This window comes from Salmo salar, chromosome 07 (genome assembly GCF_965601325.2).
Source record: "Salmo salar chromosome 07, fSalSal1, whole genome shotgun sequence".
In the NCBI taxonomy this organism is placed as follows: domain Eukaryota; kingdom Metazoa; phylum Chordata; class Actinopteri; order Salmoniformes; family Salmonidae; genus Salmo; species Salmo salar.
Genome location: NC_138297.1, coordinates 14751356 through 14764590, shown reverse-complemented (window position 1 = coordinate 14764590; position 13235 = coordinate 14751356). Strand labels below are relative to the sequence as shown.

The 13235-nt window shown below is 40.7% G+C and overlaps 1 protein-coding gene across 23 annotated transcripts in view; it reads left to right on the top strand.

The window, feature by feature from the left end:
* Positions 1-13235, top strand: part of ank2b (ankyrin 2b, neuronal) — a 328402-nt gene that overhangs the window by 254545 nt on the left and 60622 nt on the right. For all 23 annotated transcript variants that reach the window (XR_014392867.1, XR_014392870.1, XR_014392869.1 and 20 more), the window contains 3 exons: positions 798-896; positions 1808-1906; positions 2429-2626. Coding sequence is in view for 18 of the 23 variants with exons in the window: in XM_082977374.1 (XP_082833500.1) it covers positions 798-896; positions 1808-1906; positions 2429-2626 (396 nt within the window). In the remaining 5 variants the exon portion in view is untranslated. The remainder of the gene's footprint in view (positions 1-797; positions 897-1807; positions 1907-2428; positions 2627-13235) is intronic.

Sequence of the window (13235 nt, the reverse complement as noted above, 5' to 3'; positions counted from 1 at the left end):
TTGGCTGTGAATTTCTGATCCTTTTGGAAATGACGCTGTTATGAAATAATTACTTTTAAATATACACAATATAAATTACATTTTAAAGGCAGTCTTTCAATATTCCAATACTGCAGCTTTAACAAATGACCAAATATTACAACCCTTTTTATTGAAGTAATCTATACTGTGTACAAAACATTAATAACACGTGCTCTTTCCATGGCATAGGCTGATCAGGTGAATCCAGGTGAAAGCTACGATCCCTCATTGATGTCACTTGTTAAATCCACTTCAATCAGTGTAGATGAAGGGGAGGAGACAGGTTAAAGAAGGATTTTTAAGCTTTGAGACACTTGAGACATGGATTGTGTATGTGTGCCATTCAGAGGGTGAATGGGCAAGACTAAAGATTGAAGTGCCTTTAAACAGGGTATGGTAGTAGGTGCCAGGCGCACCAGTTTGTGTCAAGAACTGCAGCGCTGCTGGGTTTTTTCACGCTCAACAGTTTCCCATGTGTATCAAGAATGGTCCACCACCCAAAGGACATCCAGCCAACTTGACACAATTGTGGGAAGCATTGGAGTCAACATGGTCCAGCATCCCTGTGGAACGCTTTCAACACCTTGCAGAGTCCATGTCCCAACGAATTGAGGCTGTTCTGAGGGCAAAAGGTGGTGCAACTCAATACAAGGAAGCTGTTCCTAATGTTTTGTACACTCAGTGTTTTCCATGAGCCTTATGCACATTGATGAAGATATAGATAGTGTTTGTTTCAGTCATTATTAAATGGTCGTCTGTATGTTGTCTCCATACAGAAAGGATTCACTCCCCTGCATGTGGCATCCAAGTACGGAAGCCTGGATGTTGTCAAACTTCTCCTGAAGAAAACAGCTCCCCCTGATTCTGCTGGGAAGGTAAGCGTCATTACCATAAAACTCAAACTCTTAATCATTGTATAGTTTTGTGTTAGAGGGAGAAATAACTACACAGTAGAAAAGTCTATTTCTCACAAGGTGTGTCATATTTTCACAATATCAGACAATGCTCTGACCTGTTTTAAATGACGAGAAATGGTCTGATGAGGAATAGTATGATGAGGAATAGTCTGATGAGGAATAGTCTGATGAGGAATGGTCTGATGAGGAATAGTCTGATGAGGAATAGTCTGATGAGGAATTATTTGATGAGGAATAGTCTGATGAGGAATAGTCTGATGAGGAATAGTCTGATGAGGAATTATTTGATTAGGAATAGTCTGATGAGGAATAGTATGATGAGGAATAGTATGATGAGGAATAGTCTGATGAGGAATAGTCTGATGAGGAATAGTCTGATGAGGAATAGACTGATGAGGAATAGTCTGATGAGGAATAGTCTGATGAGGAATAGTCTGATGAGGAATAGTCTGATGAGGAATAGACTGATGAGGAATTATCTGATGAGAAATTATCTGGCTAGATATTTTAAAAGTCTGTTGTTATTTCTGGTTGAGGCTATGTTGTCAGCAAGACTACCGGTAAGCATAGTTTGATTAAATCAACTTTTAGTTTGATTAACTGCTGTTTATTCCTCTACTTTTAGGAAAGACAGATAACAGATATCATTTTTTTCTTCTTATTCTTTTTGAATAAGGACCCGCCCAGCGATCCTCCTGCTGCTTGCTCTTTAATATAAGCCTCATTTTCCGTAACAAGCTGTAATAGTGCCCCTATAACTCAGCTTATTTATCATGTGTTGTGTATGTTGACCAGTGTTCTTAATGGCTGCTTGCTCCGCTAACCAGCCTGGTTTAATCCAATCTGCACTCACCTCGTCATCCTTGCAGAATGGCCTCACACCTCTCCATGTCGCAGCACATTATGATAACCAGAAGGTGGCGCTCCTGCTTTTGGACAAAGGGGCCTCCCCCCACACCACGGCCAAGGTGAGACCTCCATGAGGCCACTCTGGCACTCTCCCCAAACAGGTGGGAGGAGAGACGTCGGTCAGCCTAGGGGTGGACAGTCAATGTGGTATTGAAGCTGTGTGTGTGTGTGTGTGTGTGTGTGTGTGTGTGTGTGTGTGTGTGTGTGTGTGTGTGTGTGTGTGTGTGTGTGTGTGTGTGTGTGTGTGTGTGTGTGTGTGTGTGTGTGTGTGTGTGTGTGTTTGTGTATGTGGTGTGTATGCATTTGTGTGTGTGAGTATGTGGTGTGTGTGTGTGTGTGTGTACATTTGTGTATGTGGTGTGTATGCGTTTGTGTGAGTGAGTGAGTGAGTGAGTGAGTGAGTGAGTGAGTGAGTGAGTGAGTGAGTGAGTGAGTGAGTGAGTGAGTGAGTGAGTGAGTGAGTGAGTGAGTGAGTGAGTGAGTGAGTGAGTGAGTGAGTGAGTGAGTGACTACATCTCTAAAGGTATCTGTATGGCTGAATTTTGCTTTCTCTCTCACACACTCTCTCTCCCTCCCTCCAGAACGGCTACACCCCACTCCACATTGCGGCGAAGAAGAACCAGATGGACATAGCGGTGGTGCTGCTGCAGTACGGGGCCGAGACCAACATCCTGACCAAGCAGGGGGTCACCCCTCTACACCTGGCCTCACAGGAGGGGCACGCTGACATGGTCGCCCTGCTCATCGAGAAGGGGACTCAAGTCAACGTCCCCACCAAGGTAGGGCTACATCTTCCCATCCCTCTTGGTTTTAAACTGCTTATGTAACGCGGCCGTGGGTCGGGATTTGAACCCACTCCTCAACGACTCACACATTAAAACCAAACTGAAAAGTTCAAATTGTACATAGGCCTTCGTACTCTGTTCACAGATACTGACCGACACTCTTCTCTGAGACGTGAAGTCTCACTGCTTCTGAGGGGTTCAAATGAACAGGGCCTCTGATGTCAGTCTTTCTTTCCACCGGTGTTCTCTCCTTTCAGATCTCCCTTTTTAGGCTTTTTTGTGAATATAGTTACGCTGGCAGTAAGGGCGAATCCTAACAGGTGGGGTTAGCTTTCACTCTAAAAGACTTGTCCATATCGTTGTGATATTTTCTCAGAAAATGCGAGTTACACACACATATCTCAAGTTAGTATCCAGCCCTGTAACAACGGTAAATGTAATAACACCAGTAAATGTAATAACTTTTGTATTTGTAATAACTTTTGTATTTGTAATAATGTAAATGTAATAACTTGCTGGTAAATGTATAAATGTTTTTAAGGTAAACATAATAGCTTTTTCCGCTAAATGTAATAAGTTATTTCATTAACTAGTGAATAACAACTTTTTTTATGAATAATGTAGTAACTTCAACCAATCATGTTATAACATAACAAAATCAACGTTATTATGTGCTAATTGGATGCACATACCAGCACCCACAGCCAGTTACAACACAAACAAACTCATGCACATCATCCAGGAATACTCATACATAGACACACTCACAAGCACACATTGAAATGTACACACATGCACAGTTGTGTACACACACACACACACACACACACACACACACACACACACACACTACTTGATTATTATTAATCAAAGTTATTATTACATTTTGATGAATAACATAATAGCTTCAACCGTTCCTGTAATAGCCAAAATCAATGTATTCTTTTGTTATTTCCTTATTTTTGATGAACATGGAATAGTCCCAAAAGTGCAAAACCCATCTGCCTGGCACTCCAGGCAGGCTCAAGCCAAACGCTTAAAGTATTTTGTACAATTTCATATCTGGATGGTAGGTCTGGATGGCACCAGGGCGATTGGAGTTAAATGAATATGTTGAGTAACCTTGCCTGAAACCTGAAGACTGGCATTAGCTCCACAAGCTGACACCTTGGCTTCAGCTCAGCAGAGGCTATCAAAGTCTTGTGCTGCACAGAACTAACGCAGTCACTAACTACCCTCCAGCGCAATCCAACCAGATAGTTTGATTATAAAATAACTTATAATACTCTTTTGTTTTGAAGATTACATATGATTGATGTTTAATGTGGTATGAAGGTTATGATGAACGATAATGGAAAATTCATGAAGGGGTTATGAATTATTTCATAAGGGGTGTTATCAATGCATATGAATATTCCCTTTGTTGTTGCAAAAAGACACATACTGGTATATACCCACAAATACAGACTCAACCTGTATTACAAACACACACATGCACACACACAGGAACACATAGGCAGGTGACAAAATAACACACACACATCTTCAGGCAACATTTTTATTTCAAAATAAAAGTATATTGTACAATGGAAACATGTATTTTTGTTGTCATCTTACCCAAACCTATGACACACAAAACACAGAACAGGCTTGGAGCAGAATAGTGTTAGCCTTTCCCTTGTGGCAGTTAAGGGGCAAAGTGCCTTACTCATAGCCACCAAGGAAGTAGGGGATAGCACCTGAAAGGCAGTAGGGGATAGCACCTGAAAGGCAGTAGGGGATAGCACCTGAAAGGCAGTAGTTGATAGCACCTGAAAGGCAGTAGTTGATAGCACCTGAAAGGCAGTAGGGGATAGCACCTGAAAGGCAGTAGTTGATAGCACCTGAACAGCCAGTTGAATCCTGTGGCGCGTTATTCAAATACCTTAGATATGTTATTACTTCAATTTAAAAAAAATATGACTATTTTACACCATTTTAAAGATAAGACTCTCGTTAATCTAACCACACTGTCCGATTTCAAAAAGGCTTTACAACGAAAGCAAAACATTAGATTATGTCAGCAGAGTACCCAGCCAGAAATAATCAGACACCCATTTTTCAAGCTAGCATATAATGTCACATAAACCCAAACCACAGCTAAATGTAGCACTAACCTTTGATGATCTTCATCAGATGACAACCCTAGGACATTATGTTATACAATACATGCATGTTTTGTTCAATCAAGTTCATATTTATATCAAAAACCAGCTTTTTACATTAGCATGTGACTAGCATGTGACTAGCATTCCCACCGAACACTGCTGGTGAATTTACTAAATTACTCACGATAAACGTTCACAAAAAGCATAACAATTATTTTAAGAATTATAGATACAGAACTCCTCTATGCACTCGATATGTCCGATTTTAAAATAGCTTTTCGGTGAAAGCACATTTTGCAATATTCTCAGTAGATAGCCCGGCATCACAGGGCTAGCTATTTAGACACCCAGCAAGTTTGGCACTCATCATAGTCAGATTTACTATAAGAAAAATGTTATTACCTTTGTTGTCTTCGTCAGAATGCACTCCCAGGACTTCTACTTCAATAACAAATGTTGGTTTGGTCCAAAATAATCCATCGTTATATCCAAACAGCGGCGTTTTGTTCGTGCGTTCTAGACACTATCCTAAAGGGTAAATAAGGGTGGCGAGCATAGCGCAATTCGTGACAAAAAAATTCTAAATATTCCATTACCGTACTTCGAAGCATGTCAACCGCTGTTTAAAATCAATTTTTATGCCATTTTTCTCATAAAAAAGCGATAATATTCCGACCGGGAATCTGCTTTTAGCTAAACAGACAAAGGAAAAGAAAGCATTCGGTCGAAGCGGGCACGCGCCTAAGCCCATAGTACTCTGAGTGGCCACTTGCCAAAAGCGATAAAGTGTTTCAGCCAGAGCCTGCCTCGATATCGTTCAGTTTTTTCCCGGGCTCTGAGACCCTATGGAAGCCGTAGGAAGTGTCACGTTATTGCACAGATCCTGAGTCTTCAATAAAAAGAGCCAAGATGAAACACTACTTCTCAGACAGGCCACTTCCTGCTTGAAATCTTCTCAGGTTTTGGCCTGCCATATGAGTTCTGTTATACTCACAGACACCATTCAAACAGTTTTAGAAACTTTAGGGTGTTTTCTATCCAAAGCCAATAATTATATGCATATTCTAGTTACTGGGCAGGAGTAGTAACCAGATTAAATCGGGTACGTTTTTTATCCGGCCGTGTCAATACTGCCCCCTAGCCCTAACAGGTTAACACTTTTTTGGTTACTACATGATTCCATATTTGTTATTTCATAGTTTTGATATCTTCACTATTATTCTACAATGTAGAAAATAGTAAAAATAAAGAAAACCCCAGGAATGAGTAGGTGTGTCCAAACTTTTTAGTGGTACTGTATATCAACAAATAATTTAGGAATCCATACATTATAAACAGCAGAAAACAGAGTACATGTATATTGAGATGAAATAGTCATTTTACTAGTCCTTATGATGTTGCATGATGGTCCCAAGGGAATGTTCTCTGGGGGACCTTTTTGTAGTTCCCAGTTTGTCCCAGGGGCGTCCCCGAAGATGTTTTTAGGACGTTCTTGGGACGTTGCGTCATGGTCCCCTGAAGGTATTGTCTAGTTCCCAGTTTATCCTGGGGACGTCCCTGAGGACGTTTTTATGACGTTCTTGGGACGTTGTGCCATGGTCACCTGGGGTCTGACATATATCGAAAAAGACATTACAGACAAAAGACTACAATTTACACACATTAACAATATTTACATGTAGTGTGTGTGTGTGTGTGTGTGTGTGTGCGCGCATCTATCAGTGACACATACATGTCAGTACATACACACAAAAAGTAGGTCACGGCATTGAGCCTTGAGGTGTTGCTTTATTTGTTTTTTGAAACCAGGTTTGTTGTTCACTTGCTGTATATGAGATGAAAGGGAATTCTATGCAGTCATGGCTCTGTGTAATACTGTACATTTCCTTGAATTTGTTCTGGACCTGGGGAACTGTGAAAAGACCTCTAGTGGCATGTCTGGTGGGGTAAGTGTCTGTGTCAGTGCTGTACAGAAGTTGACTATGCAAACAATTTGGAAATTACAACACATTGTTTCTTATTAAAACAAGAAGCGATGCAGTCAGTCTTTCCTCAACTTAGCCAAGAGAGACTGGCATGCATAGTATTGATATTAGCCCTCTGATTACAATGAAGAGCAAGACGTGGCACTCTGTTCTGGGCCAGTTGCAGCTTAACTAGGTCCTTCTTTGTAGCACTTGACCATATGACTGGACAATAATCAAGGTAAGATAAAAGTAGAGCCTGCAGGACTTGCTTTGTGGAGTGTGGTGTCAAAAAAGCAGAGCATCTCTTTATCACAGACAGTCCTCTCTCCATCTTTACAACCATTGAATCAATATGATTTGACCATGACAGTTTACAATCTAAGGTAACACCAAGTGATTTAATCTCCTCCACTTGTTCAACAGCCGCTATATTCATTACCAGATTCAGCTGAGGTTTAGAACTTAGGGAATGATTTGTACCAAATACAATGCTTTTAGTTTTAGAAATGTTTAGGACCAGTTTATTACTGGCCACGTATTCATAAACTGACTGCAACTCTTTAGTTAGGGTTGCAGTGATTTCACTAGCTTTGGTTGCTGATGCATATAGGGTTGAATCATCAGCATACATGGACACTCAGGCTTTGTTTAATGCCAGTGGCAGGTCATTGGTAATAATAGAAAAGAGTAGAGGGCCAATAGAGCTGCCCTGATGTACACCACACTTTACATGTTTAACATCAGAGAAGGTTCCATTAATGAAAACCCTGTGTTTTATATTAGATAGATAGCTCTCAATCCATGATATGGCAGAGGTTGAAAAGCCATATCGCATCATAAGTTTTTTCAACAACAAGTTATCATCAATAATATCAAAGGCTACACTGAAATCTAACAGTACAATCTTCTTATCAAGTTCTTTCAACTCAACATGTTGAGTGCCCTTCTCTATAAGCATGCTGAAAGTCTGTTGTTAATTTCTTCACAGAGAAATAGCATTATATTTGGTCAAACTAAATCTTTCAATTCCTCATCAATCCATGGCGCCTTAACAGTTCTATCAGTTTCTTTACAGGTGCATGTTTATTAACCTCTATGGGCTAGGTGGGACGCTAGCGTGCCACCCGTGGTGCACTCCATCAACAGCAGGTGCATTTCAAGAGCGGCAAATTTGAATCCAAATAAATGTCAAAATTCAAATTTTTCAAACATACAACTATTTTACACCCTTTGAAAGATAAACATCTCCTTAATCTAACCACGTTTTACGATTTCAAAAAGGTTTTACGGCGAAAGCATAAATTTAGAGTATGTTAGGACAGTACATTTACAAGAGTTGTGTGTAATGTTTTGTCAAGTCAAAGACAGGGTCACCAAAACCATAAAACCAGCTAAAATGATGCACTAACCTTTTACAATCTCCATCAGATGACACTCCTAGGACATTATGTTAGACAATGCATGCATTTTTAGTTCTATCAAGTTCATATTTATATCCAAAAACAGCGTTTTACTATGGCATTGATGTTGAGGAAATCGTTTCCCTCCAATAACCGGCAGTCAAGTCAGCACCACAAATTAAATAATTAAAATTAGAAAACATTGGTAAAATATTATATTGTAATTTAAAGAATTATAGATTTACATCTCTTGAACGCAATCAACTTGCCAGATTTAAAAATAACCTTACTGGGAAATCACACTTTGCAATAATCTGAGCACTGCGCCCAGAAAAATATGCTTTGTCTGTATAGCAAACGGCCATGTTGGAGAGATCTAAAATCGAAAATACTATGTAAATAATCCATTACCTTTGATTCTCTTCATCAGATGTCACTTCCAGGAATCCCAGGTCCATAACGAATGTAGTTTTGTTCAAAAAAGCTCATCATTTATATCCAAAAAGCTCCGTGTTGTTAGCACATGATCTAAGCCAGCCGGACTTCTCGTCATGAACGAGGGGAAAAAATATATTTACGTTCGTTCAAACATGTCAAACGTTGTATAGCATAAATCATTAGTGCCTTTTTTAACCAGAACATGAATAATATTCAAGGTGGACGAATGCATTCTCTTTTATAACGTATTGGAACGAGGGTACCCAACATGAACTCGCGCGCCAGAGTCTAATCGGCCATCACCGTTCCATGGCTATTGTTCGGTCAGATCTCACAGTAAAAGACTCAAAACACTTTGTAAAGGCTGGTGACATCTAGTGGAAGCAATAGGAAGTGCCAAAACATTAATCAACCCCTGTGTGTTTCAATGGCATAGGCTTAAAGGTAATTCAACACATCAGGTATCCACTTCCTGTCAGAAAATGTCTCAGGGTTTTGCCTGCCAAATGAGTTCTGTTATACTCACAGACACCATTCAAACAGTTTTAGAAACTTTAGGGTGTTTTCTATCCATATATAATAAGTATATGCATATTCTAGTTACTGGGTAGGATTAGTAACCAGATTAAATCGGGTACGTTTTTTTATCCAGCCGTGAAAATACTGCCCCCTAGCCCCAACAGGTTAAACCAGGTAGGCCAGTTGAGAACAAGTTCTCATTTACAACTGCGACCTGGCCAAGATAAAGCAAAGCAGTATGACACATACAACAACATAGAGTTACACATGGAATAAACAAACTTACAGTCAATAATAAAGTAGAAAAATAGTATATACACAGTGTGTGTAAATGAGGTAAGTTAAGGGAGGTAAGGCAATAAAATAGGCCATAGTGGCGAGGTAATTACGAAATAGCAATTAAACACTGGATTGATTGATAGATGTGCAGAAGATGAATGTGCAAGTAGAGATACTGGGGTGCAAAGGAGAAAAATAAATAAATAAATACAGTATGGGGATGAGGTAGTTGGATGGGCTATTTACAGATGGGCTATGTACAGGTGAAAATCTGTGAACTGCTCTGACAGCTGGTGCTTACAGTGAATTATAAGTTAAATAATCTGTCTGTAAACAATTGTTGGAAAAATTACTTGTGTCATGCATAAAGTAGATGTCCTAACCGACTTAATGACTCCAACCTAAGTGTATGTAAACTTCCGACTTCAACTGTATGTTATATCCTTGTATTGCTAATACTGTGTCATCAAAGGAATTACCTAAGTGAGTCTCAGAAATGGCAAATATATGAAAGTTATCTGATCTCAGCAAGTTACTGATTTCATGAACCTCATTTCTGAGGCTACATACGGTATATTAATATGGGCTTTTGTAGCCCTTTCCTTGATAGCTTATCAGAGATAGACATAATATGGAAAACAAGAGAAAATAAAACATTCAGCAATCAGTTGGTGTGTGTGTGTGCTGTGGGGTTGAAGCTACGAACCCACAGGCTTGGCTCACTCATCCCTCACTCATCCCTACCAGGAGGGTGAACATTGAGCCTGTTATAACAGATGTCCCTACGCACCATGTCCCCATGCGCTCTGGCAGCTTTCATGGCTGTGATAAGCTCTTTCATCTTCTGGTGCACAGCTTCAGGATAGTCCTCGTTTCGGTACATTCCTCTCAAGTTCTTAGCTCTTTCCAGAACAGCTACCTTGTCCTATAACCTCAGGAACTTGTCTACCATTCAAATCAAATCAAATCAAATTTATTTTTATATAGCCCTTAGTACATCAGCTGATATTCTCAAAGTGCTGTACAGAAACCCAGCCTAAAACCCCAAACAGCAAGCAAAGCATGTGATAGAAGCACGGTGGCTAGGAAAAACTCCCTAGGAAAAACTCCCTAGAAAGGCCAAAAACCTAGGAAGAAACCTAGAGAGGAACCAGGCTATGAGGGGTGGCCAGTCCTCTTCTGGCTGTGCAGGGTGGATATTATAACAGAACATGGTCAAGATGTTAAAATGTTCATAAATGACCAGCATGGTCAAATAATAATAATCATAGTAGTTGTCGAGGGTGCAACAAGCACGTCCGGTGAACAGGTCAGGGTTCCATAGCCGCAGGCAGAACAGTTTAAACTGGAGCAGCAGCACGGCCAGGTGGACTGGGGACAGCAAGGAGTCATCATACCAGGTAGTCCTGAGGCATGGTCCTGGGCCTGTCACCTGTGCCGGTGGGGGTTTTCCAGTCCTGTGGGCGAGCTCCACCTCAATCTTCCTGTGGTTCATCTTCAGTTTCTCAGAGATCATTTCCCTCACTTTGTCCTCGGACTCCATCCAAGTCTCATGTGGAGATTCTGCATTTCCGTCCACAACAATGTTGTTCTGATTTCTCCGTCATTGTTATCATTTAGTCACATACAGAACTGATTTCCTCTGTCAATGACTTAAAGATTGCTGTCATCTTGCTGTTCTCCTGTTTAAACCCATCAAGCTGACCCTGGGTGAACTGCAAACTGTTCTTCAGGTCCTGGACCTGTCTGGTCAGATTGCCCATTATTTTATTACTCCACCAATATTTGGACACAACACTATTTTCATGTTTTTGTAACAACTGCTTATAGAACTATTTTGTTTGTTTAAAAGATCCTTCACCTGTGATAGAGAGACACCACTATCCTCAATGGTACTCCCACCAGCTTTGGTCTTTGTCATGGTAGGAATGTAGACTGTTACTCCTCGCAGTTCCAGACAGGGCAGGTCACAGGGCAGATGGAAACACCAACAAACAGCAGGGATTCAAACAGTCACACTCCCGAGACAATCCGTGGTCCTAGCCGCAAGGGCTTTGGCTCATCACACTCTAGCGACTCCTTGTGGCGGGCCGGGCGCCTGCAGGCTGACATCGGTTGTCAGGTGAAAGGTGTTTCCTCCGACACGTTGGTGCGGCTGGCTTCCGGGTAAAGTGGGCGGGTGTTAAGAAGCGCGGATAGGGGGGTCATGACTCGACTTTCGCCTCCTGACCCCGTTGGGAAGTTGCAGCGATGAGACCAGATCAAAATTGGGGAGAAAAAGGGGGTAAAATACAAAAAATACAACAACAAAAAAGATAGGCTAGCGTATGCGCCAACAATAATAAGCTACTTCTCTGGAGAAAAATAGACCTGCAATTGTTCCTTGTAATAGAGTGAACGTCCAAAACCTTAATGTGATGTTATACAGTATGTTGAAAATTATTCAAAAATAAGTCAGTTAATGCATAGTTATTTGCAAAAGAAAACCACAACAAAGATACGTGTTTTAATGCATGCCACCGGAGAAATGATAAAGGACCTACATTCATACAGTTTCTTGACTGTGTCCAGCTTGCTAATAATCACTGAAATCAAAGCTAGACATTCAGGGAGCATTGGAAATTCCCAAAACAATGGATAAAACGATGGATAGAGGCACATTTTATGCGAATGTAAAACAAAATCTGTGTGGCCCTCCGGACCTCGTTGAAGACCGAATGTGTGTGTGTTACATTTACCGGAAAAAGTTATTCCGTTTACCGCTCAACGTTTTATTACGTTTACCGGCAAGTTATTACAGTGGCAAGAAAAAGTATGAGAACCCTTTGGAATTACCTGGATTTCTGCATAAATTGGTCATCAAATTTGATCTTCATCTAAGTCACACCAATTTGACAAACACAGTCTGCAATAAACAGCAATAAACTCAACCAAAACGTTTTCTGTAGTTGCAGATCAGACCTGCACAACGGTCAGGAGGAATTTTGGACCATTCATCTTTACAAAACTGTTTCAGTTCAGCAATATTCTTAGGATGTCTGGTGTGAACCACTCTCGAGGTCATGCCACAGGATTTTAAATCGGGTTGAGGTCAGGACTCTGACTGGGCCACTCCAGAAGGCGTATTTTCTTCTGTTGAAGCCATTCTGTTGTTGATTTACTTCTGTGTTTTGGGTCGTTGTCGCATTCTTCTGCAAAATGTCTTGATAATCTTGGGAATTCATTTTTCTGTCGATGATAGCAAGTTGTCCAGGTCCTGAGGCAGCAAAGCATCCCTAAACCATGATGCTCCCTCCACCATACTTTACAGTTGGGATGAGGTTTTGATGTTGGTGTGCTGTGCCTTTTTTTCTCCACACATGGTCTTGTGGTTTCCTTCCAAACAACTCAACTTAAGTTTAATCTGTCCACAGAATATTTTGCTGGTAGTGCTGTGGAACATCCAGGTGCTCTTTTGCAAACTTCAGATGTGCAGCAATGTTTTTTTTGGACAGCAGTGGCTTCTTCCGTGGTGTCCTCCCATGAGCACCATTCTTGTTTAGTGTTTTACACATTATAGACTCATAAACAGAGATGTTAACATGTTCCAGAGATTTCTGTAAGTCTTTAGCTGACAATCTAGGATTCTTCTTAACCTCATTGAGCATTCTGCACTGTGCTCTGGCAGTCATCTTTGCAGGACGGCCACTCCTAGGGAGAGTAGCAACAGTGCTGAACTTTCTCAATTTTTAGACAATTTGTCTTTAAAGGCTTTTAGAGATACTTTTGTAACCCTTTCCAGCTTTATGCAAGTCAACAATTCTTAATCTTAGGTCTTCTGAGATCTCTTTTGTTCAAGGCAGGGTTCACATCA